We start from the raw sequence: 27,983 nt of genomic DNA, 5'->3' as shown, positions 1-27,983 counted from the left end.
AACAAATAAACAAACTGCAGGAGACAAAGGTCACAGAAGCCCAAGGGAGGTTAAAACCCCTCTTACCTCCAGAGGGCCTTCCCCAGGCAGGGCTCCTCCATCCCAACCCTCCCGTTCCCTCCAAGGTGGTCTTCCAATGGGTGGGTCACAACAACCAACTCAGTGGGCTGTGGCCAGTTTTTAAAATGTGACAAAGAATAAGAAAATATCAGAGTTGCCTACAGATGTAAGGCTGAGTGCTGGTTGGTAAAACTTCATGAGCAATGTGAAGTTAATTTCACACCACGGGCTGTGTTCAAAAGGATCCAAAAGATGCTATTTAAAGGGTCTGTTTGGAGAAGGGGACACCTCACATGGACTCCTGAAATGATTATGGTGAAAGTGTAAATGCGTAGTCCTGTCAAAGAAACCACAAGCTGAAATTAGTTTTAAAAGGGAAATCCCTTTTATTAAACTTGTACATTTTATTTTCTTCCTTTTAGAACACTAATTTAAAAAACAAAAAACCTCGTGTTTCTACTTAAAAAACAACAACAACAACAACAACAACAACAACGAACAGGAACCTATTACAACAGCATTACTTTGTGATGGGTAAGAAAGCAGGCAGTGGGGTTGACATGAGCTGAGAACACCATCACTAGAGGATGGAAAGCCAGGAGGAAACACTGGGCTGCCGGCAGCGCCTTCCTCTGAGGGTTCCCTAAGCAGTCCCGGACCTGAAGCAGCTCCTCACACCCAAGTACAGTACAGACAGACTGAAGCCCTAATGATCTCACAGATACAATCACTCTATTTAAAAAAACACACACACATCCTCCCACCCCTCCCTCCTCTAGTTCTCCTGGTGACAAGGCCTTCACAGGGCATATGTGTTCTTCACCAGCTGTTCCTTGTCGTCCCCAGAGGTCCAGACAGCATGGAGGTCGCGCTCCTGCCTCTTTCGCACCGCTCGGATCAGGCAGACCACAGAGGTGGCCATGAGGACAATCAGGGCCATCACCGACAGTCCCACCAGCACCATCACTGGGGACGAGAGGGGAGCCGAGTGAGGCGAGGAGGGCCCCGACCTGAGTGGGGCAGTAGAGTGGCTCCCCGAGTTTGTCCCCTCCCCAACCTGGAAAGGTCTGGAGAACTGCAGCTGGGGAGATATGGCCTGCCAGGGAGATCAGGGAGGAGACCCTCTGAAAAAGGAGTGTCATGCCATCAGAGTCGCTCCTGTGTTCCTTCTTTTTGAAAAGAACCCTTGCCACCTTTTAGGGCTACCTATATGGGAGTTCCACAGGATGCAACACTGGTCACCCTTGGTATGTGTGGACACAAACCCTTTGCAGTATAACGTTTCCACACACCTCCCCTGACCAGCAACAGAAAAAGACTCAACCTCAGCCAGGTGTGCTGGTGTACAGCTGTAATCCCAGGACTCTGGGAGGCCAAGGCAGGAGGATTGCTAGTTCAAGCCTAACCTGGGCAACTTATGTAAGCTCCTGTCTCAAAATAAAAAATAATGTCATTATTTATTTATGGTTTTTTTGAGGGAGAGTCTCACTTTGTAATACAAGCTGGCCTTGAGTTCACTATGTAGCACAAGTTGGCCACGAACTGGCAGTGATCCTCCTGCCTCAGCCTCCTGAGTGCTGGGATTACAGGCGTGCGCCACCACACCTGGCTATGTGATGTCCTTTTCATGACTGATGACAAAAAAGGGCTGCTTTTGTTGTTTGATACAGCAAAAGTTAAATAAATTCTTTTCCACTTTAAAAATAAAATTTTAAATTTTAAAAAGGGCCAAGGATGTAGCTCAGTGTGAAGACCCTGGGTTCCATCTCCAGTAAGGGACACACACACACACACACACACACACACACACACACACACACACACACACAGCCCCTCCGGTCGGGATGGCTGCCTGCTGAATGCAATCAGGGGAGCTAGGGTGTGTCTGAAGCAGTGCTGAGAGGTACCCTTGTGCTCTTAATTAGCTGCCACGTAAAGGTAATGGTGACTGCCCGCTGTGGTCCCACGGGTTAGTTCCCAGGCGGGGTTCTTCCTGTGGCAGCCACCTGACTCCCCTCCTCCACTGGCTACAGAGCTTGAGACCCTGTCCACCCCGCCCCACACCTGGGAAACTGGGTTCCAGTTTCCAGGGGGAGGTTGACCTGCAGGCCAGGTGGAGGCTCCTCCTCAGGGAAACAGGTCAGAAAGAGGCTAAACCAGTGTGGCAGGTCCTCTGTGTCATCACCATATTCACAACTCAGACTCAGACAAGAGTAGGACACTGCACTCCCTGGTCAGGCCAGACTGCTTGGGACAATAGTGCCCAAGCGGCACTCCTTCCTGTCACCCTGACCAACTCTTTACATCCCATGACAGCAGAGTTTCCTCCAAACTCAGGTCAGCTCACAGAGGAAACCTGTCCCCCAGCCACTCCCTGGCTTCCTGGGAGGAGATGGCCTCAGGGATGACTGACTCACGGCCGGCTGTGTTTGTGTATGGAGTGTGGTGGGACAAATGTCCACCAAGTGTGCCAAGCTGCCTCCCATTCTCATGTAGAGACAAGCTTTCCACCACAAAGACATTTACAGTGTAGGATAACGTGGCTAAAACATGAGCCTGCAGAAATCACAGCCGGGCAGGGCAGAGCTTAGTCAAGGACAGAAGGCAGCAGGCAGGAGATGGGGAGGACTGGACAGGAGGCCACTTACCTTTAGCGCCAGAGGGCAGGGCAGGATACATCTGCTGGCCTGGAAGAGAAGACACAAGGCAGGGAGGGTGGGGTCAGCTCACAGCCCTCCCCAGCCCACTGAGCAGCCGGCTGGGCCTCCACAGGGAGGTCTCCTGAGAGGCTTCCAGCTCTTCCAGGGGCACAGAGGCTGGCATTTCCAGGGCCCTTGTGTCAGGGACAGGGAATGGGACTAGAGCCTGAGGGAGGATCGTGCATGACAACGTCTTTGATTCTGGAGTTGGCACTCACCAAAGCAGCGCTGCATGCATGCCTCCTTGGAACGATAGCTGTTTTTATTGCCGCGGCAGCCCCCATAAGTGAAGACATCACAGGCATTCTTCTCGGCATCAAAGTACCAACGTGGGAAGGCTGCGCGGCAAGGCCCAGTGACTGCCTTGGGAGCGCAGTATTCTGCAAGAGCAAGAGCCCCCGAGGAGCACAGATGAGCAGGGCCCAGGAGAGGAGCCATGCTGGAATGTTCCAGAGCTGACACAGCTTCAGGTAAGGGAAAACATGGTGTCGCTGGCATAGAACCATGGGAGTTTCAGACAGGGCCAGCTGGCCCAGCTGATCCTCTGCCTTACCTTTTCAAATACCTTTTTTTTTTTTGGCTTTTTGAGACAGGTCTTGCTATGTAGTCCAGGCTGTCCTGGAACTCACTATGTAGCTCAGGCTGGCTTCAAACTGGCAGCAATCCTCCTGCCTCAGCCTCCTGAGTGCTGAGATTACAGGCGTGCACCACCACACCTGGCTCAGGTGCCAAGACTGTTCGTCTGGAGATTATAGTACACCAGACACTCTCCATGTAGACTCAGCCTCCAGGAGGCCTATCCTCTGACCCTCACTTCCCACATGGGAACTGAGGTGAAGGGACAGTTAACTTGCCCCTGGCCACATAGCTGGTGAGAGGCGCAGTAGTTAAATTTTAGAACTCCACATTTTGCTGCCTCTGAAGCAAACCTCTTCTGCTGGCACATCCTGCTTCCTGCCAACCTGGGACATCCACTAAGGCCTGACGTCTCTGACCCTAACCCGAGTGCTTCTGCTTGGGAAAGGCCCAGAAGCTCTGCAGTTCCCTTAGCAGAAACCCATAGGTATGTCTCAATCCCCAGGAAGAAATCGTATTTTGCAGGCCGGGAATTTAGCTCAGTGGGTTCACCACCTGCTGTGCAAGCATAAGGACCCGAGTTCGATCCCTGGTACCAAAAAAAAAAAAAAAAATTAAGAAATCATATTGCCCCATGCATAAAATTTCCCCCCCACTACTGGAGACTGAACCTAGGATCTTTACTCTGAGTGATATCCCCTGCTCTTTATTTATTTTTAACATTTTGAGACAAAGTCTCATTAAATTGCTAAGTTACCCAGGTTGGGCTCAAACATGAGACTCTCCTGACTCAGCTTCCCAAGGTGCTGGGATTACAGACATGTGCCACCATGCCAGACTCATTCATAACTTTTTGTCTTTTTTAGTTTTTTGGAGAGAGGGTCTCAGTCTGCAATTCAGGCTGATCTTGAACTCACTATGTAGCCCAGGCTGGCCTCAAACTTTCAGTGACCCTCCTGCCTCAACCTCCCAAGTGCTGGGATCACAGGTTTGTGCCACCATGGCTGGCTCATTCATAATTTTTTTTAAAAAGTTATACCTTCATAGTTGAAGATATCATCAGAGAGGCCATCAGAATCCTGCCTTCTGGAACCTGAAACACAAAACATGTATTAGGGAAGCCAGGATGGACACAGGACATGTGGCCTAGCAGGGGCTGAGTCTACAATGGCCCAGTGAGGGAATGTCACCTTTAGGGAAAGGTGTGGACCACATTGCCTCCCAGTCCTAATGGGCTCTAGAGCACTTACACACTGAACCATTCCCTCAGTGAGGTAGGCCCTCCTGCCACCTCAGCTTACTATGGAAACTAATCCCAGCACTGTTTCTGGTGGGATCAAGAAGATAAATTTATTTATTTAATTTATTAACAGGGTCTAAGTTGCCCAGGCTGGCCTTGAACGTGCAGTCCTTCTGCAAGCTGAAAAAGAGGCACACGCCACCATGAAAGTAAGGAAGAAAGGCTTGTTGACATTTTCTGACACAGCCAGAAATTTCACTCTCATGGAGAAATTTTCTTCTGAAACAGGATGAAAACCAGAGTCACCAGGCCAGGGCTCCAAGGCTCTGGATGACCTTGGAGAGGCCAGCAGGGGAATAAAGCGTGGGCCCAGGCAGAGCAATGCCATGATACTCATGGGACTACTGGCCTTGCACAAGTGCAAAGAGACTCTAGCCTAACTGGCATTCTGGAAGCCAGCCCCAGAACTAAAATGCTCACTTTAGGGCTGGGGATTTAGCTCAGTGATTCCTAGGGGTCTGCTTTGCAAATCCAAGGTCCTGAGTTCAATCCCCAGTACCAAAATAAAATAAAATAATAAAAAATAAAATGCTCACTTTAGCTGGGCCCTGCCAGCAGAGTCCGAGGCCTGGGGCCCAGACTGCAACCAGCGTGTGTGACTGGCTGTCTGGGCAGGCTCACCCTTGGAGGGGCTGGGGTGGAACCCATCATCCCTCCCTCTGTGCAGAAACCACTGCCTGGGGTGGCCCTCTCGGGTGCATGTGCAACTTGCTGTGTGGGGCCACTCACCCAAGCTCCTGCTGCAGAGTCCTTTAAACATAAAGGAGGAGTGGGGCGGCTGCTGTCAGCACTACAAAGCAAGCTAACACAAAGCTCGAGATCAAGAACTGCAGCGACAGAGCGGCAGAAGACAGAAGACTTTCAGCAGAGGGAGGGAGACAGCAATGCAACAAGGAAGAAAGGAGGTAGAACAGGTAAGGAAGTGTAGCAGGGAAATGGAGAGAGCACAGCAGGCAGAGGTCTGAGCCACAGGCACAGTGACCTCATCCTCCAGGAAGCCAGGCAGCTTCAAGGTACTGCAGAAGCCCCAGCCTTCTTGGCAGGTGGACAAGGGGACTCCTGGATAGCAGGATGCTGAAGCGAGGAGCTGGCTATCCAGGCAGTCCTTGGTCTGCCATCCCCAGCCAGCAGAACCAAGTAGAAACCCTTCACAACGCCCAGATTACAGATGTCCTTTCCGTTACCATCTGGGGAGCCCTCCTTCCAGTGGTCTTAAAGAACCTACCACTTGGGACAGAGGACTCTGCTCCACTCCTCCTCGTGCTCAGGCGATCAATGGTATTCTCTGCAAGGGGACAAATGAACAGGACAGTGAGAAAAGCACCTCCAGGGCTGCTGAAGAGAGACGACTGTGTCTGAGTAGCTGAGCAGGTGTAGCGGGCCCTGTTCCTCCCATGCAGCTCCCATCTCTGTACATAGCCTTCGGCACACATGCTGCACCTCACAAGCCTGCTCCACTTGGAAATGAGGAATCCAGAATGTCTCTCAGGGTTAACCTGAAGGTCAACTGGCAGGCAATCCAAGTTCATGTGAAGTGCCTCTAAAATGACAAAAGGGCATCCAGGGCCAAATAATCTGTTTAACTGTATCTACTTAAAGAACTAAAATGGGTGTGAAACAGTGTTGATGAACTTAATACCATTAAACTGAACACTTAAGTGGATCCAACAGTCAGCTTTTGTTTGTTGTTTTGGTACTGCGGATCGAGCTCAGGACCTTGCACTTTCGAGGCAGGCATGGTGGTACTGAGCTAAATCCCCAGCCCATAGCAGTTAGTTTTATGTGATGTTAAGGTAGTGTGTGGAGAGGCTGGCTGGTCTGGGAGGGTCCCAGCGGCCCAGGCTGGCCTAACCTGATACCATCCGACAGTTACCTCACAAACCAGCTGCCCCGGTTCCACAGCTCTTCATCAGCAGTCTTCCAGCAATGTGGATGGGGCCTGCCTACGTGGACCCATGCCAGGCCCCGATGTGAGTGTCTGGTCCCTGGGGTGGCTCTAGTTCTCATTACAAATTAATAAATGGCACCCTCTTCCTCTTTCGGCCTCCCCCGGAGTTTCCTGCCCAGGAGAGAACACACTGGCACAGGACTCTGGGGACCAGCTGGTCGGCCGCTTCCAAGTCTCATCATGAGCTCCTGTGAGAAAGTCTCAAGAGACACAGCCAGATGTCCACAAATAAGCTTTCTGGGCCCTCAGGGCTGAGGCCAGGATCTGTACCACCTCTGGGGAGACCAAAAATCTGCTTTCTTCCAGCAAAATGCAACCCATCTCCCATAGCAACACCCCATCTTATGTTCATGTACTCAATACTTCAGAGGGGGCAAAAAATATCTCCCGACTCTTCCCCTACACTGAGTTATAACTGATGATGGAAAAATACAACAAATGCTATTTTCCTCAGTTGCCATCTTGACAGCTACCCCTGAAAGTGAGAGCCTGCCCTGTCTGATCTAAAATCCTTGCCTGTCCCTCAGCTCTACAGGCGCTGCTGAGACAAAAGCAAACTGCTCCTAGCATTGCTGTCTCTGCTGAGCTGTGTGCCTGCACTGCTTTAGGCCTGGGTCACACCAAAGCCACTGTTGTTGTTGCCTGTGTACATACAACTCAAATAAGCTTAGCTTAAAGCCAAGGAAGACAGAGTACCGTGTAGCCAGTGAGTGAGCAGAGAAACTGCACCCCAAAAGGGGGCAGGCTTATGTGGTGACAGTGGCTGGGGAGAAAACAGAAGCCCCATTTAGGAGTCACCTTCATGCAGGAGAGCTGCATGAAGTCACATACTACTGTCTGGTCAATGCCACTGAAAATCTTACAAGAGGCTTTGGACAGCCCCACCCTCGGGCCTCTGGACATCAGGGAAGGATTAGGCCTCCCCACCGTTAGCTCTCTCTCAGGAGTCCTTCATGCTGGGCTCGGAGACCAGGAGGGCTGGTGGGAGCTTCTGGTTTGGTTTTGTTTTTTGGTACCGGTGATCGAACTCGGGACCTTGTGCTTGCAAGGCAGGCGCTGGAACCACTGAGCTAAATCCCCAGCCGGGAGCTTCTGGTTTTGATTTAAATTGTCAGGCTGTCAGAGTCAACATTATCTTGATTCCAGAGTCCTGTGTAAGTAAGCGAAGGCCAGAAGAAAGATGGATCCCAGGACACATGTTCCAGTGTTGACTTGACTTGTAATCTGGCTTGTGTGTGAGCTCATTTGTCCCAGAGGTAAAAATAGCCCAGAATGCCCAGAGACCAAACAGGCAGCTTGTGGAAAGGAAAGCCTGTGGAATGGGATCAGGGGGCCTTGCATGCAAAAGTGGAGAAAGAGGGGCTGGCCTCCTTCTCTGGGAAGAGGGGAGGTGCTGTGAAACCATGGTGTGGCCGCAGACACCTAACACTGAGCCTGTTTCTTCTGCTTTTTGAAACCTCTCAGGTTCCGCTGTGAAGAACCTAAGTACAGAAGGCGGGCACCTCTAATCATTAACTGCCCCAAACAGGAAAATTTCCCTCTAATCAATAACTCTATAATCAATAACTCTAATCAATAGCTCCCAGGTTCCGCTGTGAAGAAACTGCACACAGAAGGTGGCTGCCTGTAATCAACAACTCCCCCCAAACAGGAAAATTTCCCAAACTACCACGGTCTTACCTGTGACACCGGCACATTTCTCAAGACACTCCTCCTTGCTCTGGTAATTATTGTCATTTCCGTCACAGCCTCCATACACAAAGAGCTGGCAGGACCCACCAGTGACATTGTACCACCATCTGGGAATGGAGGCCCGGCATCTCCCCACTACCTGTGAAGCTCCGCAAAAGTCTGAAACACAAAGCAGAACCCGGCTAGCTCAGTGGGGCAACCTTGACATCCAAGGTCACCCACCTACCTGTGGGAGGAGGACCACGGTCTTCCAAATCTCTAAGAAGACAAACAGAATCCTAAGTCCAGCCAGTTCTGAGACAGGACAGAAGGACCCAGCACACCCCAAGGGTATTTTTCTTCTGTGGCTGCCCCAAAGGCCTTGTAGTGGCTCAGTTGTCCCACGGCTGCCTTGGGAGACAAATGCCTTGGGTGTAGCTGACTTCAGACACAGACTTATCCCAGATGATCCTGCCCTGTCGCCTCTCTGGATAATTCTGCCCCTTTGCAGCGCTCCTCAATTAGGTCCACATGGGCCCTGGCTGCCCATGAACACCACCACACCCAAGTCCACCATTTTTCCTATATAATCAATGTCCCCGTACCCTTAGTGGGTTCAGTGTGTGTGCCGTTCCCCTTTATGCTGTGGCGTAAGTCCTAATAAAGCCTCTTTCAGATGACATATCTTTGCCCAGCTGTGACTTCTATCTTGAGTAGATCATGCAGAGCCGGTACACTCAGAGCTGGTAACACCAAGGGCAGCCACAGAAGGATGGAGAGTAAGGGAGATTGCTGGGAGCTGCCATCTCTGGTGGCCAGAGTTCCCCACACCTATGGGTGGCCGCTGGTTCTGTGCCGCAAGGAGGGCTGCCTGAGAGCTGATAGTTGCTGGCGTTCAAAGCTCAGGGCTGGTAACGTGAATAAAGCTACACTTTACCATTTCTGGATTTTTACATGAATTGAGCAAAAACTCTCAGCTGCCTGGGAACATCTTGGAAGCTCACATACTGTATAGACCTTCCCCTTTAGACGTTCCGGAAGAGGGCAGACCACAGTGACCGATGTCATCAGGCTCAAGAATAAGCCTAACCCCCTCTCCATCTTACAAGTGGCTGAGAATACACATGAGCTGCTGACAGATCCTCTGCGAGCTGTTTCCAAAGCCTGTGTCTGCTTGGGGATTCCTTTCTTGTACAGGAGAGAAACTCGTCATCCAGCTGCAAAGAGTCCAACCTGCTCCCTCAACTGTGTTTCAGCTGCACAGTAATTCTGTCCCTGCGGCCCAGAAGAGACTCATGTAACCAGTACAGACACAGTGACTTTCAAAGGCCCGAACAGAAGCCAGGACTCTTCTGGATGCTGCTCCATCCAACCAGGTCAGGGAGCGCTAAGCACTGCGACATCAGAGTCAGAGGAGCGCAGTCAGGGGGCAAGGGTGCTGTCAGCACCTCACAAATGCACCTTTCTGCCCTTCCCCACCTGGCAGCCCACTTCAATCCCTAATCACAAGAGCCCCAGACACAGGCTTCCTAACTCTTACTTTTCCCACCCCACAGGCAATGGCGTTCACACCTCTGCTCAAGAACTCTGGATGGTTCCCACCTGAGCACCTGAGATGGACCTGGATTTCAAGAAGTCCCAAAATCTGGCCTGCTCTAAGCAAAGGGAAACAATGTTATAAACTCCTGCGGATACATTTCTATGTAAAGGGCCAGAGGCTGGCCTCTCCCTTCCGGACTGGCCTGCACCAAAAGAGCCTTTCTCCTGGAGGACTCCAGTGACTGAAAGCCCCGAAGGGAACCTGACCGCTGGACCCCTCATCTGCCCTTCCACCCCAGCCTGGAAGGATCCTAACCTGCACAGGGGGCTAAATAAGCAGAACTCAAATCCAAGTATCCCAGAGCCACAGGGTGGCTGGCTAAGAGGTTTTCCATTACTCCTAATTGTTTTCATGCCAGTTAGGTTACTTTACCAAGTGGGGATAGTCTGTTGCGTCTCCCAAAACACGTATGAAACCAGATGTTTCTCAAATCACCAATCTAGTGATGAAAAAGGTCACTACTGTGCAAAACAAGCAAACAGCCCCTCCCCAGAGGCTCCCGCCCAGGCCAGTAAATCCCTGTGTAGTTATACACAGCAGAAAAGGCGAATTCTGAAGCAGGAAGTTCTGAAAGCAATCATCCATTATCACCAGTTTAAAAGTTCCTTATCTGAAGGTTTCATATGAGTTAAGTCATACATGTCCAGAAAAGGCAGGTCAACTGAGACAGGAAGTGGATTAGTGGTTGTGGGATGCTAGGGGCACTGGAGGGCAGAGACAGTGTCAGCAAAGGAACACAAGAATCGTTGGGGGATGATGGAAATGTTCTAAAATTAGACTGTGATAATTGCTGCACAATTCTATAAAAATTCCTTGGATTGTATACTTAAAATTAGTGGGGTTTTTTGGGGTTTTTTTGAGACGTCTTACTATACTATATTCCCTGGGCTGTCCTCCAACTCAAATCCTCCTGCCTTAGCCTCCTAAGAAGCTACGATTACAACCAAGCTCACAGGTTGTGAATTTAAAAAAAAAATAGGGGTTGGGTACAGTGTCACCCACCTATAGTCCCAGCTATCAGTGAGGTCGAGGCAGGAACATCACTTGAGGCCATGAGTTCAAGGCCACCCTGGGTAACACGGTAGGATTGGGCACCTTCTGCTCATAAATCAGCCAGAACCAGCTGGTGTAAACCTTCAAGAGGTACTTCTGTGTGCCAAAGGTCACAAAAGACACAATCAGGCCCAGGGAAGACATGCAGAACAGAGTCCTCTGGGGTATGATTTAGCCAACCCACACAGCCCTCCAATTCCAGAGGCAACTGCTACCAACACAAGATCAAAGCTGGGGATGTAGCTCGGTGGTAGAGTGCTTGTCAAGTATGCACAAGTATCACCCCCCTCCAAACCGAAGATCAAAAGGATCTACAGTGGTGGTTCACACCAGTAAGCCCAGCACTGGGGAGGCTGAGCAGGGGTCATAGGTTGGAGGTCAACCCAAGCTACACAGTAAGACCCTGCCCCCCAAACAAACAGCTGGTGGCCGGGAATTTAGCTCAGTGGTTCCACCGCCTGCCTCGAAAGAGCAAGGTCCCGAGTTCAATCCCTGGTACCAAAAACAAAAAACAAAAAAACCAGCTGGGCATGGTGCTGCAAACCTGTAATCCCAACATGCAGGAGGCTGAGGCAGGAAGATTGCCGTGAGTTTGAGGGCTGGGGTACATAACATAGTGAGTTCAAGATCAGCCTGAACTAGAAAAGAAAAAACGAAAAAGGAGGACTTACAGGAACCGGTCTGCTCCCATACATCCAGGTAGGGAGCACTACTGGCTACAGAGGCATCACCAGCCTGATGTCCTGCAAAGCTGAAAGCCCTGGTGGTCATTCTGACTTGTGTTCCTGCTTCCTGAACAGTTTCTGATACAACTTATAATAAAAAAGGAGGGGGCCAGGGATTTAGCTCAGTGGTGCTGCCACCTGCCTCGCAAGCAGTTTGATCCCTGGTAACCACAAAAAAAAAAGAGGAACTGGGTTCATCTTAAATGGGGAAGTGTACAGTATGTGAATGACATCTCAAAACAAAGACCAAAAACCCAAAGGAAGGCCCAACAAACCTAACTACAGTTGGAGGGAACCACTCGACAGCCCAGAAGAGAATGACAATGGCAGAATCTGGTGGCTTTTTGGAACCAAAGGTGCCAGATCCCTGTATATGCTGGGACAGAAGTCTGAGGGTAAGAAAGAAGCTCTCTCTAGCGAAGGTGAGTGACTCTCACACTGCCCAGAATCGGCCCTTATTTTACAGGCTCACCCTCCAGTGCTTGTGAGAAGGCACAGCTGCTGGCAGAGCTAACAAAGCACACAGGAGAGGAAACCTGAGCCCCAGCCCATCAGTTTGCAGTGAGAAAATCAATCACCAGCAAACCATTTGGGAGAGTGAGCTCAAAGGCAGCAGGTCCCTTAGAGTGACAGTAAGGAGGTTCACTGAGGTGAGGCTCACAGGGGACAGCTCTGGACAGCCTTCCAGTCCACAGTCAGGACCACTCTGAGATATTTTCTCTCCTGTTGCCAAGGTGGCCAAGTGTCCCTGACTGACTGAAACTTACTTTTATTTTTTGTGGTGCTGGGATTGAACCCTGGACCTGAAAGTGCTAGGCAAGCACTCTACCATTATGCTATATATCCCCATATCCCCAGCCCTAGAAGTCTTTTCTTCTCTTTTTTCTCCTCCCTCCTTTCTTTCCCAGTACTAGGGATTAAACCCAGGGCCTTTGCACTGAGCTACATACAAGGCATTTTTGAGGGGGCATCTCTTGAAACAGGGTCTTGCTATATAGTCCAGGTGGGCCTCACACTCACAGTAATCCTCCTGCCTCAGCCTCCCTAGTGCTGGGATTACAGGTGTGTACCATGCCTGGCCTTTTTTTTTTTTTCTTGAGACAGTATCTTGCTTAGTTGCCATGCTGGGCTCCCATCTGCAATTCTGCTGCCTCAGTCTCTCAGCATGCTGGGATTACAGGCGTGCTGCACCACTCAGGCTGGCACCTTTGTTACAGAAGGCTGAGGCAGGAGGATCCTTGTGAGTTTCAGTCCAGCCTGGGCTACATAGTGAGTTCAAGACCAGCTTGAACTACATAGCAAGACCTGTCTCAACAAATAAACAAACAAACACTAGAAAAGGCTCCTAACATGGCTCAGTACTGGAGCACTTGCCTAGCATGCACAGAGCCCTGGCATCAATCCTCAGCACTGCCAAAAAAGGATGGCTTTCATGATTTGTCATCTTCCTTAATTTTTTTGTTTAAGGATCGACTGTTAGGATATGAATTCACACTGATCTATTCAGGGAGCTAGTGTTAAACTGACAGGAAGAGCCACAACATCAACAGGCAGTGGGAAAAACACAGAATTGAGTTCCCTAAAAGTCAAAACATTCCTCAAGGACTTTATCATCATCTGAGGGCTTACCACCGCCAATTCCCTTCTTTAGAGGCCTCTGCAAGGCCTGTTTCCAGTCACATTTAATGATAGGGTCATTGACAGCAACATACCAAAAGAAATGGCTGATGCTAAGGGAATCTGTGTGTGTGAGGGATTATGGGGGATTGAACCCAGGGCCTTTCCACTGAGCTACATCCCCAGTCCTTTTTTATTTTGAGACAGAGTCTCAAGAGTTACTAAGTGGCCAACACTGGGCTCAAACTTACAATCCTTCCAGATTGAGGCTGGGAGAATTTGGTTGGACAGATTTTCTTTTTCTTTTCTTTTTTTGGTACCGGGGATGGAACTCGGGTCCTTGCACTTTCAGGGCAGGCGGCGGAACCACTGAGCTAAATCCCCAGCCCTTCCTTTTTTTTTTTGAGACAGGGTCTCACTATGTAGTTCAGACTGGCCTTGAATTCACTATGTTGATTAAAAAAATGCAGATTAAAAAAACAGGAAAAAATAAGTGTGAGAAACTGAAAAGTGTAAATAAGGACCAAAACTTATAATACTGGAAAATGGGAGGAAAATGTTCAAATGGGAAGGGGAATAGGAGGGAGAAGGGGGAAAAGAAGAAAGGGAAAGAAAAAAAAAAAGAATAGAAGAAAAAAATGGAAACAAAGCTTTTGTAAATAAGAAGGGGAAGAGGGGTTGAAGGGAGAGGAGGGGAATGGGTAAAAAAGAAGCAAGATATATCAGGTACAGGTGCAACTTCCCCATAATGACTGTGATCATTATGTATATCTAAAATGTACCAATAAAAAAATTAATTAAAAAAATCTAAAAAAGCTTTATGGAACCAAGTTTAAATGCACTCTTTCATAATACAATGAGCAAAAATAGAATTTGTCTTTAGGAAACAGTAATATTCTTTTGGAAAAACATCAGAAAGGTAAAAATCATACATTACTTGGAATACGAACCTAAGTTTCAAAAACCTGGCAGGCATTTCAAAATACTAGCTGTTATAAAATTATCTTTGCAGATGCTATCATGGAAAACAGGTTTCTCTGGTGCTGAGGTCACTAGAAGTTTACAAGCAGCCAGTGGCTCAGTCAACTTTGCTCTGCGCAGCCAGCTGGATCTACCGTCTCCTTCTAATAAGGACATTACAGAAATTTTAGGCTCCCAGGCACTACCAACCTAATTTTATAGGCTTAAGAAGATGGGACCAAGGGCCAGGGATTTAGCTCAGTGGTTTCGACGCCTGCTGTGCAAGCACAAGGACCCGAGTTCGATCCTCAGTACCAAAAAAAAAAGAAGATGGGACCAAGCACACCTGTAATCCTAGCACTCGGGAGGTTAAGGCAAGAAGACTGTGGCAAGTTTGAGGCCAGCCTGGGCTACAAAGTGAGACCCTCTCTTAAAAAAAAAAGATAGGACCTAACCATTCTTCAGTGCACAGCTGTAGCTGTGCCTATTTTTCTTGCAAAGTAAATTTAGCAATACAGTAAGTAATTTTAGGAAAACAATATTTTCAAATATACTGAAAATTACAGAAAGTAACATTGGTGTATCCACTTCTCACCTTTATCAAATTCTCTAACATTTTATTTTGTTTGTCCATTTGGAGCCAGGGTCTCACTATGTAGTTCATGCTGGCCTCAAATTCATAGCAATACTCCTGTCTCAGCCTCCCACGTGCTGAGATTACAGGTGTGTACCACAAGATGGCTATGTTAAATTCTCTAACATTTTAAAGGACTAGGCCAGGCATTGTGGTCCATGCCTATAATCCTAGCACTTGACAGGCTGAGGCAGGAGGATCACCACGAGTTGGAGGCCAGCCTGGGCTACACAGTGAGTTCAAGACCAGCCTCAACTACACAGCGAGACCCTGTCTCAAAAAATAAGCAAATAGTGGGCTGGGGATTTAGCTCAGTGGTTCCACCGCCTGCCTCGCAAGCACAAGGTCCCAAGTTTGATCCCCAGTACCAAAAAAAAAGCGACTAGGGCTGGGGATTTAGCTCAGTGGTGCCACTGTCTGCATCAAAAGTGCAAGGTCCCAAGTTCGATCCCTGGTAACCCCCCCCAAAAGTAACTAAATTTTAAAAATTAAAAACCTGTTGGTTATAAAGATAAGTATTTAATGTACTTTAAGTTAAACCATTAGAAATACTGAGAATTAAAGTGTTTAATCTCTTTGACAAGTGAACAGTGCTTATGAGAGGCTTCTCTCATAACTTATGACATCATCATACTTTTCGGCCATCATTTTCTGCTTTTTTTTTTTGTTTTTGAAAAGAGGCGTTCAGAGATTTGTCAGGCAGAATTTAAAGTACACACTCGAAGAAAACAGAGTATGGCTCTCAAGAGGCGCATTATACTGTAGTCTGAAGCTGGGGATATTTATGTTTTAGGGGGTGGAAATCTAGGGACTTTGTGAATATATAGGAAGTTTCATCTTGGTCTATTTTTTGTTCTTCCAGTGTCACAAAACTGCCCTGAGAGTCGCTGTACAGCAGCACAGGTTTCCGCGGCGTTACTTCCTCAAGGCCTGACAAGTCGCAAGCGCCCTCCTGGTTTTTTTCCGCGCAGCCTTCGGGAAGCTCCTTGGCCGAGTGTCCACAACCTCCGAAACGCCAGCAGCACCAACGTCCCCACAGCTAGCTGCTTCCACCGCTCCATTAATGCCTACTGGAACTCACTTCCGCAGTCATCACTTTTCCTCTTGCTCCACTTTTGTCTTTTTGGCCAGTTCCCTGTTATTCACTTTTGTAAACTGTCAAACCAGTGACACTGAGGCAGTCCCATGGTGAGCGAGAGCAGCAGCGCACGCGCAGTGCGGCGCCCCAGCCCATAAGCTGTGCTGACTGAAATGTTAACCCTGTCGTTGGGGTCTGAGGTTCTTTTATGAAACTGGGAACTGAAATTCAGGCATTGGGACACTTGTGCCTTTATTATAGGTTCTGTGGGTCACATGGTCTCTGTCGTGACTACTCTGCCATCACAGGATAAAAACTACCTCATACTATGTAAATGAATGGCCATGGCTATGTTCTGATAAATCTTTATTTACAAAAAATAAAATTTATTTTCAGATGTCATGAAATAGTCTTTGGATTTTTGTTGTTTTTTGTGGGTTTTTTGTGGGGAGTACCGGGGATCGAACTCAGGTCCTTGCGCTTGAGCAGTGTTGTTGTTTTTTGAGACAGGGTCTCGCTGTGTAGTTCAGGCTGGCCTTGAACTTGCAGTGATCCTCCTGGCTCAGCCTCCTGAGTGCTGGGATTACAGGTGTGCATCACCACGCCTGGCTACAAAATTTTTAAAAAATGTTTTTTAAACCATTACAAAAATTGTATTAAAGTTAGGAAAAGAAACAGACTCTGCAGAGTGAGTTTGGGCCAAGTAAAAGTAGGAAAAGAACTACACCCTACAGTATGAGGGCAGGCCAACATGCAAGAGCTAATACAGTGCCCCCAAATAAAAAAGTTTTTAAAGGGCTGGGGATGTAGGTCAATGAGAAGTCCTCAGGTTCAACCCCTGGTACTGCAAAACAAAACTTAACTCTCAGGACATGTGCAGGGGGCATTATAAGATGCAGTTTGCCAATCCCTTCTTTCTTTTTTTTTTGGTACGGGGGATCAAACACGGGTCCTTGCACTTTCCAAGCAGGCGCCGGAACCACTGAGCTAAATCCCCAGCCCTTGCCAATCCCTTCTTTAGAGAAGGTTTCTACAAAAACACTGTGTTCTGATTTTCCCACCACCACCCTGGAACCTGGCAAGTTTCATATGTGGGGTCAGAACCTGTAACACAGCCTCACAGGGTGCTGTTCCCATGACAAGAAACCACACTCCTCAGGTCTGTCCTCTACAGAGCCTGCACAGGACCCCGCCCTGCCACAGACAACTGCTCTTCATCAAGGCCAAGTAAGGCTCTAGGGGGACGACCAGAGGGAGATTACTCATTAGAATAATCCGCAGGCATCTGAAAATCAGGTTTTATACATGGGGAAGTAAAAAGGATCAAGATGTGAGAAATGTATGTCAATTACTTATGATGGATATATTTATTATGTACTGCAAATATATGCTAATATATTTTTAATTTTTAAAAAGCATGTTTTATACAGAAAAACAGGATAAACTACAGGTCTCCTCAGGTTTACTTTCTGATAAAAATAAATAAAACAAAAAAAACTCTTAAGAGTTCCAAGAATTACAAAGAAGGTGGATGTGGTGGCACACACCTGTAATCCCAGTACTCTGAGGCTGAGGCAGGAGGACTGCAAGTTCAAACTAGACAGGATGACTTAGTGACTCAGTGAAACCCTACCTCACAGTTTAAAAAAATAAAATGGGCTGAGGATGTAGCTCAGTGTTCAGTCCCTGGATTCAATCACCAGTACCTCAAAACAAACAAATAGGGGCAACACTACATTCACAAAGGTTTGGTGTTCATAGACACAATAGCTGAAAATTCACTATTCAGACATCTTGTTTGTACTGGCTAAATAACGAGATATTCACACAAGGGAATATCTGGAGCTGTTAAAAAATAGGCAAAATGTATGTGCTGGTATAAAAAAATGCCTAAGGCCAGGCCGGGGATTTAGCTCAGTAGTTCCCCTGGCCTGCCTCGAAAGGGCAAGGACCTGAGGAGTTTGATCCCCAGTACCAAAGGAAAAAAAAAGAAAAGAAAAGAAAAAGAAAAATGCCTAAGGCTAAAAGGGGGGGAAATGCAAAATCATGACATATATTATGATTTCTTTTTTAAACATTAAACACGTGGGAGGGTGGCTGAAGCAGAATGACCATAAATTCAATACCAAACTGGGCAACTGAACAATTTAACAAGACCCTGTCTCAAAATAAAAGAAAATAAAAAATGACTGGGAATGTAGCTAAGTGTGAAGGCCCTAGGTTCAATTCCCGGTATAACCACAAAAGAAAAAAAAGGAAAGGAAAGGACCTCCTGGGAGGGTTCTTGGCAGACCGAACTACAGTTCCATTGTCTCGTAGTCCTGTAAGGCACTGGTATAAACAAAATAAATAGAAGAATAAAGAGTGAGAGAAGTGAGAATCAGGTATCCTTTTTTAATATTTATTTATTTATTTATTTATTTATTTATTTATTTATTTATTTATTTATTTATTGGTACCAGGGGTCAAACTCGGATCCTTGCGCCTTCGAGGCAGGTGGTGGAACCTGAGCTAAATCCCCAGCCCCTGGGTACTCTTTTTAAATTAAAGGACTTTTGGGCCGGGGATTTAGCTCAGTGGTTCTGCCACCTGCCTCAGAAGTGCAAGGACCCGAGTTCAATCCCTGGTACCAAAAATAAATAAATAAATAAATAAATAATTAAAGGACTTTGTTACTTTAGCCACAAAGCTAAAACAGCAAAACAGCATTACCTCAGCTCTAAACTAGCCTTGAAGTTTACAGACATGACTTTGTAAATGTATTGTTTTTCTTTGTTGTGATGTCCTTTTTTTCTTTGAAAACTGCTATCATGTAAGATAAAATCTAAATTGCTGCCAACTGTAGTAATGATGCTTTTAATAAAAGTGATCCATGATATGCAGAGATGTAATTATAGAATGTAGTGTGTAAGGGAAGGGAACTGGTGTTCATTCAATTTTTTTATTCGCAATAGATGCAAATACAGCAGAAATGAAAAAAAAAAAAAAAAAAAGCACAGCACAGCACAGCTGGGTGTGGTGACAAACACCTGTTAATCCCAGCAATGGAGAGGCTGAGGCACAAGGATCTCAAAATTTGAGGCCAGCGTTGGCCACATAGTGAGACCTGTCTAAAAAATAAAACAAAAACAAACAGAAAAGTAGTAAACAGTTATTACATTATATTTAAGTAGGATGTCCAGTCTGGAGCAAAACCCTTTCAGAATGAAAGGATGTTCTCAGTAGTTAGGCTCTGATACACGGCAGTGTAAGCTGGAACCATACAGGGTAAAAGCTGGGATCACTAGGGGTGAGACTTTATCCTCCAGGAGTAGCAGCTGGGGTACTCGGGAGTAAACAGAACACAGGGCCTTTACATTGAGCTCCTTTTAAATTATTATTTATTTTGAGACAGGGTCTTGCTAAATTGCCCTTGCTAGGCACTGACTTGCAATCCTCTTGAGTCAGCCTCCCAGAGTACTGGAATTACAGGTATACGCCACCACATCTGGCTACAAGACTTACTTGAATAGAAAAACAAAATTTATACAAGGTAAAATATTATAATTACACTAAATATAGAAAGGGATTGTAAACCAGTAAGGTAGGAAATGCCCATAGCAGGAATGATGGTACATGCCTATCATCCCAGCAATCTGGAGGTTGAGGCAAGAGGATCGAAAGTTCGACCCCAGTATTGGCTATTTAGTGATTTCGAGGCCAGTCTCCAAAGGTTTTTTTTTTTTTCCTTTGCTTTTTTAAAAAATTATTTATTTATTTGGTATGGGGGATTGAACTCAGGACCTTGCGCTTTCGAGGCAGGCAATGGCACCACTGAGCTAAATTCCCTGCTTTGCTTTGTTTTTGAGACAGGTTCTTACTATATAACCCACACTGCCCTTGAATCCCCAGTACCACTAAAAGAAAATACTTTAAAAATGCAGAATTTAGAGGCTTTGAAAATAAGATAAGCCAGGTAAGGTGGTTCATGCCTTCAATCTCAGCATTCTTGAGAAGCTGAGGCAGAAGGATTGCAAATTTGAGCCCAGCCTGGGCAACTCAGCCATCGTAGAAGACTCTGTATCAAAACAAAAATCCAAAACCAAAAGAAAAACAGGGCTTCAGATGTAGCTCAGTGTGAAACCCTGAGTTCAATTCCCAGTACTACCTCAGCACTGCAGAGGCTGAGGCAGGAGGATCACAAGTTTGGGACCAGCCTGTGCTACATACAAGTTCAAGCCACTGTGAACTACATAGTGAGATTCTGTCTCAAAAATGTGGGGAATTGAAAAAATGAATGGGAATTAAGCAAACATGGTAACTGCTAGGGGGATGCTGGGGATCCAGAAAGCCAAAAGCTCCACCTGCAGTGCAAGAGGCCAACCAGCCGACCCAAACATTACCCTGCACTCAGTTTTCCAGCTAGACTCAAGCACTAATTTTCCTGCTAGGCAATCATCTGCAAGGCCTCCAGGGACCGGTGCCTATCCTCACCCGAGGAAGTATGTGAGGAAACCATCACACTGATAAGTTACGCTAGACACTATTGTATGCCCTGAGGAGAGAAGAGGTTAGAGGCAGAAAGCCTAAGGGAGGAACTGGGGAAAATAAGAAAAGCAGTGCTTTGGCTACCCAACGGATTTCAAGTGTCTTTTCCTGGTGGAATGAAAGGTACTGAGTACCAGGGAGGCACTCAAGGCTGTTTTTGGGTTTTTTTCTGAGACAGCTGTGTTTATCTAGGCTGACCTCAAACTCCTGGGCTAAAGTGATCTTCCTGTCTCAGCCTGCCAAAAGGCTGTTTTAATTCTACTAAATGAAATTCCAAAGTTGATACACACACACACACACACACACACACACACACATATATGTATGTATTTTTTTTTTGGTACCAGGGATCGAACTCAGGTCCTTGCGCTTTCGAGGCAGGCGGCGAAACCACTGAGCTAAATCCCCGGCCCCCAAAGTTGATTTATATTTTATAATCACCCATACTTTATGAGAATCTATAAACTCACCTGTTTTGGTTAGATATGTTGTACATATTTGAGTGCTTCTGTTTCTCCTAGAGAAAGTTACTATGTACCTATCTCTAGGTTAGGGTGTCTGGAAGGTGTCTTTATTGGAACAAGTAACTCAGAAACTTTTAAATAACCCCTAGGTGTTTACAAACAAAGAACATTTACAATGACAAACCCAACTTAATTTATAGGGCCATAAAATCTTGGTGTTTTAGATATAAAATTGTGACATTTTAGGTATAAAATGTTTACATATGAAAGTTTCCATTTCATAAACTATCAGCACAACGCAAACCACCATGCCTACTCACTGTCGATTCACATTCATCACTAAAACAAGACTATCAATTCTACCGTGACCAAAGACCACAGCCAGACCCGGCAGCTGCTGAATAACTTGGAAGGAAATAATGTGGCTCCACAAATTCCACAGAACCACTGCTGTTAATTCACATTCAGGGGTTCTCACTCCTTTGCCTACCAAGGATCATTTTCTGGAACTGATGAAAGCTGATGGACCACTGAACAGTTTTCTCAACCTTTTTTTATTATCAGCCCCTTAAGGATCCTCTTTAGACATGTTTTTTTCTAATTGTACCCTAAAACTTTAATAGTACAAACTGTATATCTATTTAATCTATTTACATGGAATGACCCTCTGAAAGATAACACACTATTATTATAATATCTAGTATTTTTTCATCTTTCCAAGAACATATTCTAAACTCTAAATAACAGCCTCTAAGATATACAGGAGCAAAATAATTGGATATAAATTTAAAGACCTCAAATTAAGAGACTTCTGAAGTCACGGACCCAGAACTCAGCGTCACTATGAGGCTGGATGTGGTGGCGCTGACCTGTAATCAAAACAGTCAGGGAGGCTGGGGCAAGAGGACACAAGATTAAGCTCAGCCCGGGCAACTTAGTGGCTTAGAGAGACTCTTGTCTCAAAATTAAAGAATTAAAATGGCTGGGGATGTGGCTCAGTGTGAAGGCCCTGGGTTCAATTCCCAGTTGCAAAAGGGGTGGGGGTGGGGGTAGGGGTGGGAAGGGAAGGGAAGGGTAAAGAAGAGAAAAAAAGAGAAGAAAAAAGAAAAGAATCACTGTGAAGGCAGGTGACCTAGCTTCGTGTTAGAGAGCTTGCCCAGCATAGGAGGCCCTGGGTTCTGTTCCCGGCATACGGAGATGGAGGAGCAATAACTGTGATACTGGCTTCAAACACTATGAAGCAACATCTAAATTCTAAAACTCCTTCCAGGCTGCCATACTGGTGCACATAGGCTGAGGTAGGAGGGTTACTTGAGCCCAGAAGTTGAAGAATTAGCCAAGGCAACATAAAGAGATTCTGTCTCAATAGACAGACAAGATTTTTTTTTAGAGGTAGAAAAGCTAGGCATAGTGGTAATCCTAGCTTACGCCTATAATCCTAGCACTCAGGAGGCTGAGGCAAGAGGATTGCTAGTGAGTTTGAGACCACCCGGGACTAAATAGTGAGTTCAAGGCCAGCCTGGACTACATAACAAGACACTGTCTCAAAAAACCAAACAAAGGCAGAAAAATGGCTTCAAATAATGAAGAATGTATTTCAGATAATCTTCAAAGTACTTAAACTCCAAAGTTACTGGGCCTCAGCACCCAAGTTAAAGCACTCCTTCATAGGAAGTTCTCAAAAAGATCTCATCAGAAACAACTTAGGTTTCTGGGGGGTTTGTTTTTTGAGACAAGGTCTTGCTTTGTAGTTCAGGTTGGCTTCAAACTTGTGGTGATCCTGCTCCCTCAGCCTAGTGCTGGGATTACAGGCGTGTGCCACCATACCTGGCAACAACCTGTAAAACCTTACCTTACTTGTGATCAAGATCACATAACAAATCGGTAATCCACACACCAATGCATCCTGGGTCATCTCTGGACTCTTTGTTAGTCCTGTGCCCAGCAGCCCAGCCCTTCTGGGGTTAATGAAGTCACTTCAGTGAGACACCCTGTCCCTCATGACTCACAGATTACTCATCCCTTATTCATCCCTTATTCGGCCTCCCCGGTGACCAGCAAATAGAGGCTTGGCTGCCTTGCCAACTACCTGAACACAACAGGTGACTCGGACCACAGGTACAATGAGAAAGGGGGAGAGTGAAAGAGAAGAATTTGCTTTCTCCATCCCAGGCTGAGATGCAAAGTGCCAAGCAAAACAAAGGAGTGTCTCTCATAGAGGGAACTCTCTCCCTTGGTGGACCTAAAGGCAAGGTCCTTAGCATCCCATAGGGACTGTTACCACTTAAGGCCCCAAAACTCATGTTTTTATTTCTAAGCCCACTGAGCCTTCCTCCCCTCACCCTACAACACCAGATACATTTGCCTGTTCCTCTGTTTAGGTCACTGTCTTCCTCTCATCCCAGGGGGAGGCCAGGGAGAGGACATGTCTGCTTTGTTCATGCTCTACTGAGACACTGCCTGGCATATGGTAGGTGCTCAATTACTTTTGTTGGTTAATCAATAAATACCCATTTCAAACTGCCTTGCCTGCAAGCAGGACAAGCACCTCTTCTATGAAGGACAAGGGTTATGTTAACATACACCTTGGAGAAGCCCCAGCTGATCTCCAACTGACTCCAGCAACCCTTGAGGTCTCAATTGGCATCTTATGTTTGACCTAGGTCACAACTATCCACCCGAGTGACAGCTCATAACATGCTAACTGGAAATTTGCTGGAAAGTCTGCCTTGTAATTAAGGGGATGGGAAGCAGTAATTAACCCAAGAGGTTAATGGAAATTGAAGATTGTTGGGCCAGGGATTTAGCTCAGTGGTTCTGGCGCCTGCCTCACAATCTCAAGGTCCCAAGTTTGATCGACAGTACAAAAAAAAAAAAAAAGAAAAAAGAAATGGAAGGTAAGTACAGTGGAGGCCCTGGAATGAATGTGGTCATGCTTGGCTGCAATGGAAATTCCCAACTTTCAACAAAGATCCAGTCAAGTAAACAGGACACAAGCACTGATGCCCAAGGGCTGGCAAAATGTTATTGGGGATGGGGTGGTGGAGGTGTTATCAAAGCAGGAACTACACTTCACTGACTGCTCCTGAAGGGACTTCCAAGTTCTACTCCGAACAAGAAATAAGCTATCTGCCCTTGTGCTGAACAAAATTATGTGTTTCAGAATCCTCCAAATATCAGGATTTGTCTCCTGGAAAGGGAGAGAAAAAAAAAAATCACACATCCCTGCACCCACCTGATAAAGGGTATTTTCCCTCTCTTACAGTGCTAAACCACAAGCTAACTGCACTGCACAACTTATAAGAGCTCTTGGGTGTTACCCACCTCCTTTTACAACTAAATGGAACATATTCTTTTTTTTTTTTCCTTTTCATATGGGGATCGAACTCAGTTCCTTGGGCTTAGGGAGGCTGGCACAGTGCCACTGAGCTAAACCCCTGGCCTTAAATGGAGCATATTCTTAAGGAGGGGGCCACACCCCTAAGGCCTACAGATTAAGGCAGGGAAATAAAAATGGGAATGATTACTGACTTGGAGGAGTGGCAGGTGTCCTGTCCAAAAGAGGCTCTCAGCTCTAGGCCATGGTTATGATGTGGTAACAGTCAGCTTCCACCAGCTCTTGTACTCTTCAGGCAAAGCCATAAACCAATTTTTAAAAATATATAAAATGCCTTATTGTACACGTCACCTAAAGGCTGTGTGAGGCCTCCTGGGAGGGACCAGTTTCCACTGCAGCCTGGAATTGACCATGAACACTGGAAACACCCAGCAGAGGGTCAGCTTTCGCCACTTTACACGTCTGGGGCCAGGACACTTCCCCAGGCCCTCCAGCACCGTGTGCACCCACTATACCTTCTCCTACTCCCCTCTACCACGGAGAGCCTCATCACCACTGTCAGTCTCAGAACAAAAGACGCTGACCCCAGAAAAGCAGCTCCAAACTCCAGTGTAAGCCTCATCCCCTGTTCTGTTCCCACCTCCATCCCCCAATTCCTGAGCCCTCCACAACTCATGATCTACCTTCTCAAACATATCCTTTCTTCAGTCTCTTCTATGAACACTGTTGTCACTTTTCTCTAACCAGAATCTGGACCTCTTTCTTGCAGACCATTCTCCTTCCACCCTCCCAACCCCCAGCTGCAGATTGCAGGTCCTCAGAGTCCACTGCTCACTGCCCGCTTTGTGCGTCCCTGGCTCTCTCTCCTCCATAATCTCTGTCTGGATTCACTCCTCTCAGGCTGCTTCTATCACCACTCTTGGGATCCCCTGGTCTCCTCTCCCAGTAAACCTGTCTCTCCCACAACCTTCCCTCTTATGGTCACACCTAGACCTTGTCTCGGTAACAACACCCTTTTCAGATCCTCAGTTTCATTACCTCCACTGTATCCTATCTTCCTAGTTCATTCCCTCCAGAACCTCAACTCCAAAAGCCAGTTGGCCCTACCACTTTTCCACTGACCCTCAGCCCCCCCAGGTCTTAACAAAGATTCAATTCCATGAGCAACTATTCTTTACCATCCCTCCCTTGTACACATTCCCTTCTCCCTTCTTCACATACCTACTGGGCAGCACCTGTGCAGCTGCCTGTGCCAGGAGAAACACCTCACTCTTAGCAGATGACCTTGCCTTATGAGAAAAGCAAAGCCATGGGGGGAAGGGGAACCAAAATCAAAAGGGCTTCCTGCCTCAGATTAAGCTGTTCAAGCTTTCAAACAAACAGCCCTTCAGATAAGGGAGGGCAGTAGTTCACCCAGCCAAACAGGAGTATTTCTGAAAGGTCAGTAGGTCCAGAGAGCCACAGCAGAGTCAAGGGGCCACTGTGGACAGAGAAGGCCTATGCAGTCAGGCCTGGCTTTGTCAATTACTATAGTTTGACCTTCAACAAGGCCTGAGGTGTCACTACCACACCAGGTTGTTTCCAAGATTAAAGGACACATTTGAGCTCAGAGTAAACTGTAACCAGATACAGTCATAGGCCAGGCAACTAGAAAAACAGCCTAACATAAATTACTTCATCAGGAAAAGCACAGAAGGGCTGCCAATCCTGGTTCAACACCTGCAGTCCTGGTTCCGGGTTCTCTAGAGCTGAGCCTCTCCCCACTGGCCATTGGCATCCAAAACAGATCTTTCTTTTCCCCCTGCCTCAGGCATCGGGCAATTAACCATTTTCCAGAAGTTACCATAGGGGATGACTTGGCACATCCTTCCTGCTTTCTCTCATTTTCATCCAATATGCTCGCCTAAAAAGCCCTTGGCCACCTGGCTCCTGCCCATTTTTCTCACCTCCCTCACTTTCTGCTCCAACCCTGAGGTATCTGTCTTCCTGGCACACAACCAAGCCTGTTCTGGCCTCAAGGCCTTTATACTCCATTACCTCCAACTGGATACTGGTGTCGTCAGTCCTCCCAGCCCCACCCCATGGTCTCTGTGTGGCTGCAGCCTCTTCATCATGTTAGGGCCGCCAAGGATTTAGCTCAGAGGTGCTGCCACCTGCCTCGCAAGCACAAGGTCCTGAGTTTGATTCCCGGTACCAAAAAAATGTTAGGGCCCTCATGTCACCCTCCCCAGAGAGGTCTCCTGCCCATCTGAGCTAAGCAGCCCCCATCACCTTCCTTACTTTGCCCTGTTCATTTATCTCTTAGTCATTTAATTATGTGGCAAGTGCACTTTGTTTAAATGTCCACTTAACTGCCACTCCTACCGGAATATAAGCTCTAAGAATGCAGGAACCTGGCTTGTCTGAATCAATCCTTATCACCAGAGCCAGCACAGTCCCTGATGCTGAGCAGGGACTCACTAAGTTTGCTGAATCAATGAAGTTTTCTTTCAAGGAAGCTCTCTTCAAATCCTGCTGGTGCTTGTCTGAAGCAGGTAAGGTTGTAACAACACTTGAGGAAGCCAACCCCAGACGCTAGGTGCCAACACTTTCACACCAAGGCGCGCTGGCCTTTGCGCCCTGGCAAATTTCTCCATCTTTTTTTTTTTTTCCTTCCTTTGAGCATCGCTGGAATCCCTTCTTCTCGGGGGTTTACATCAACTAAATTAGAAAGGTTTCTTCCAGGGCTGGTGCCCAATACTCTAGGAAGTGAGAAAGGGGGCTTCGCTCCTGAGCCCAAAATGCCACCAAACCACACCCACTGAGGCCTGGGCTCGCTTGGCTTTCCTTAGCCAAGGAACTTTTCACTGCCAGGAAGAGTGCGCAGTTAGGTTCCTCGCCCCTCTCCTGCCACAGCAAGGGCCAGCGCCACTTGTCCTCAGTAAATACACCTCCTGTCTTCTCTCCCGCAGGGAAACAGGATAACCCTTGCTCCTGTGCCCGCCGTCCATTCCCAAGGACCCCAAATCTCGCTTAAGCAAGGCTCAATCCCTACAGGCCCTGACCATCACCAGATCGTCCCCAATCCCCCCCCCTTCCCTGCGACTCTCCAGCTCAGATCTCACTTGACACCCCCACATCCTGCCCCTCCGGGCCTGCGTCATCCAGTCCTCCTTGGACACCCACTGGGGCCTCACCGTGGATGCGTCGATCTCCGTCGGTGGCCTCGGCCCCGGAGAAGAGCAACGACGCCAGCAGAGCGAGGAGCGCCCGGCCGCGCCACTGTCCACACAGCTGCGCCATGACTGCCCCCACCAGCTCGCACCCGCCAGGAAGCCTGGAGCCGCCCGCCTTTGGGGTCTCGCGATCAGGTGCGGGAAGACCCTGGCCGCGCAGGCGTGCTGAAGCCTGGCGAGCTCAGGTGCGGGCGCCCGAGAGGGTCTGCGGTGCCCAAGCCCCCGGAAACCCCTTCTCCGACCCTCGGGGTGCAGACACTGCCTTCTCCGCGCGAGGCTTCAGGCCGCTCCTCACGCAACCCTCAATCCCCGGCGACACGCAGACTCGCTCCAGGCCTAGCCCCCACACCTCCCAGCGCTCAGGGGACGCCTGAGCCAATGGCGGACGCTCGGAAGCAGCTAGAAGGTGGCAGTCAAGCAGGGGGCGGGGCGCACCTGCGGGGGGGGGGGGGTTCAGGGCGCAGGCGCAGTGGGCGGGCACCCGAACGGCCCCTTCCCCGCCCTCGACGCACCTGGCCC

At 47.6% G+C, this 27,983-nt stretch overlaps 1 protein-coding gene across 1 annotated transcript; it reads right to left on the bottom strand.

Moving 5' to 3' along the window:
• Positions 1–422: 422 nt before the first annotated feature.
• On the bottom strand, positions 423–27,930 carry Spint2 (serine peptidase inhibitor, Kunitz type 2). Its single transcript, XM_004859037.3, has 7 exons — positions 27,426–27,930; positions 8,264–8,434; positions 5,861–5,920; positions 4,375–4,428; positions 2,978–3,139; positions 2,709–2,747; positions 423–1,026 (listed from the first exon to the last, which is right to left on the bottom strand). The coding sequence occupies exons 1-7, from the start codon at positions 27,529–27,531 to the stop codon at positions 860–862; spliced, it is 759 nt and encodes a 252-aa protein (XP_004859094.1). The 5' UTR covers positions 27,532–27,930; the 3' UTR covers positions 423–859.
• Between the last annotated feature and the right edge of the window lie 53 nt (positions 27,931–27,983).

Source organism: Heterocephalus glaber, unplaced genomic scaffold (assembly GCF_053883595.1).
Source record: "Heterocephalus glaber isolate CG9 unplaced genomic scaffold, H.glaber_assembly_v1.0 deba00001561, whole genome shotgun sequence".
NCBI lineage: Eukaryota > Metazoa > Chordata > Mammalia > Rodentia > Bathyergidae > Heterocephalus > Heterocephalus glaber.
Note: the sequence above shows the minus strand (reverse complement) of the source record. Positions and strands in the feature narration are given on the sequence as shown.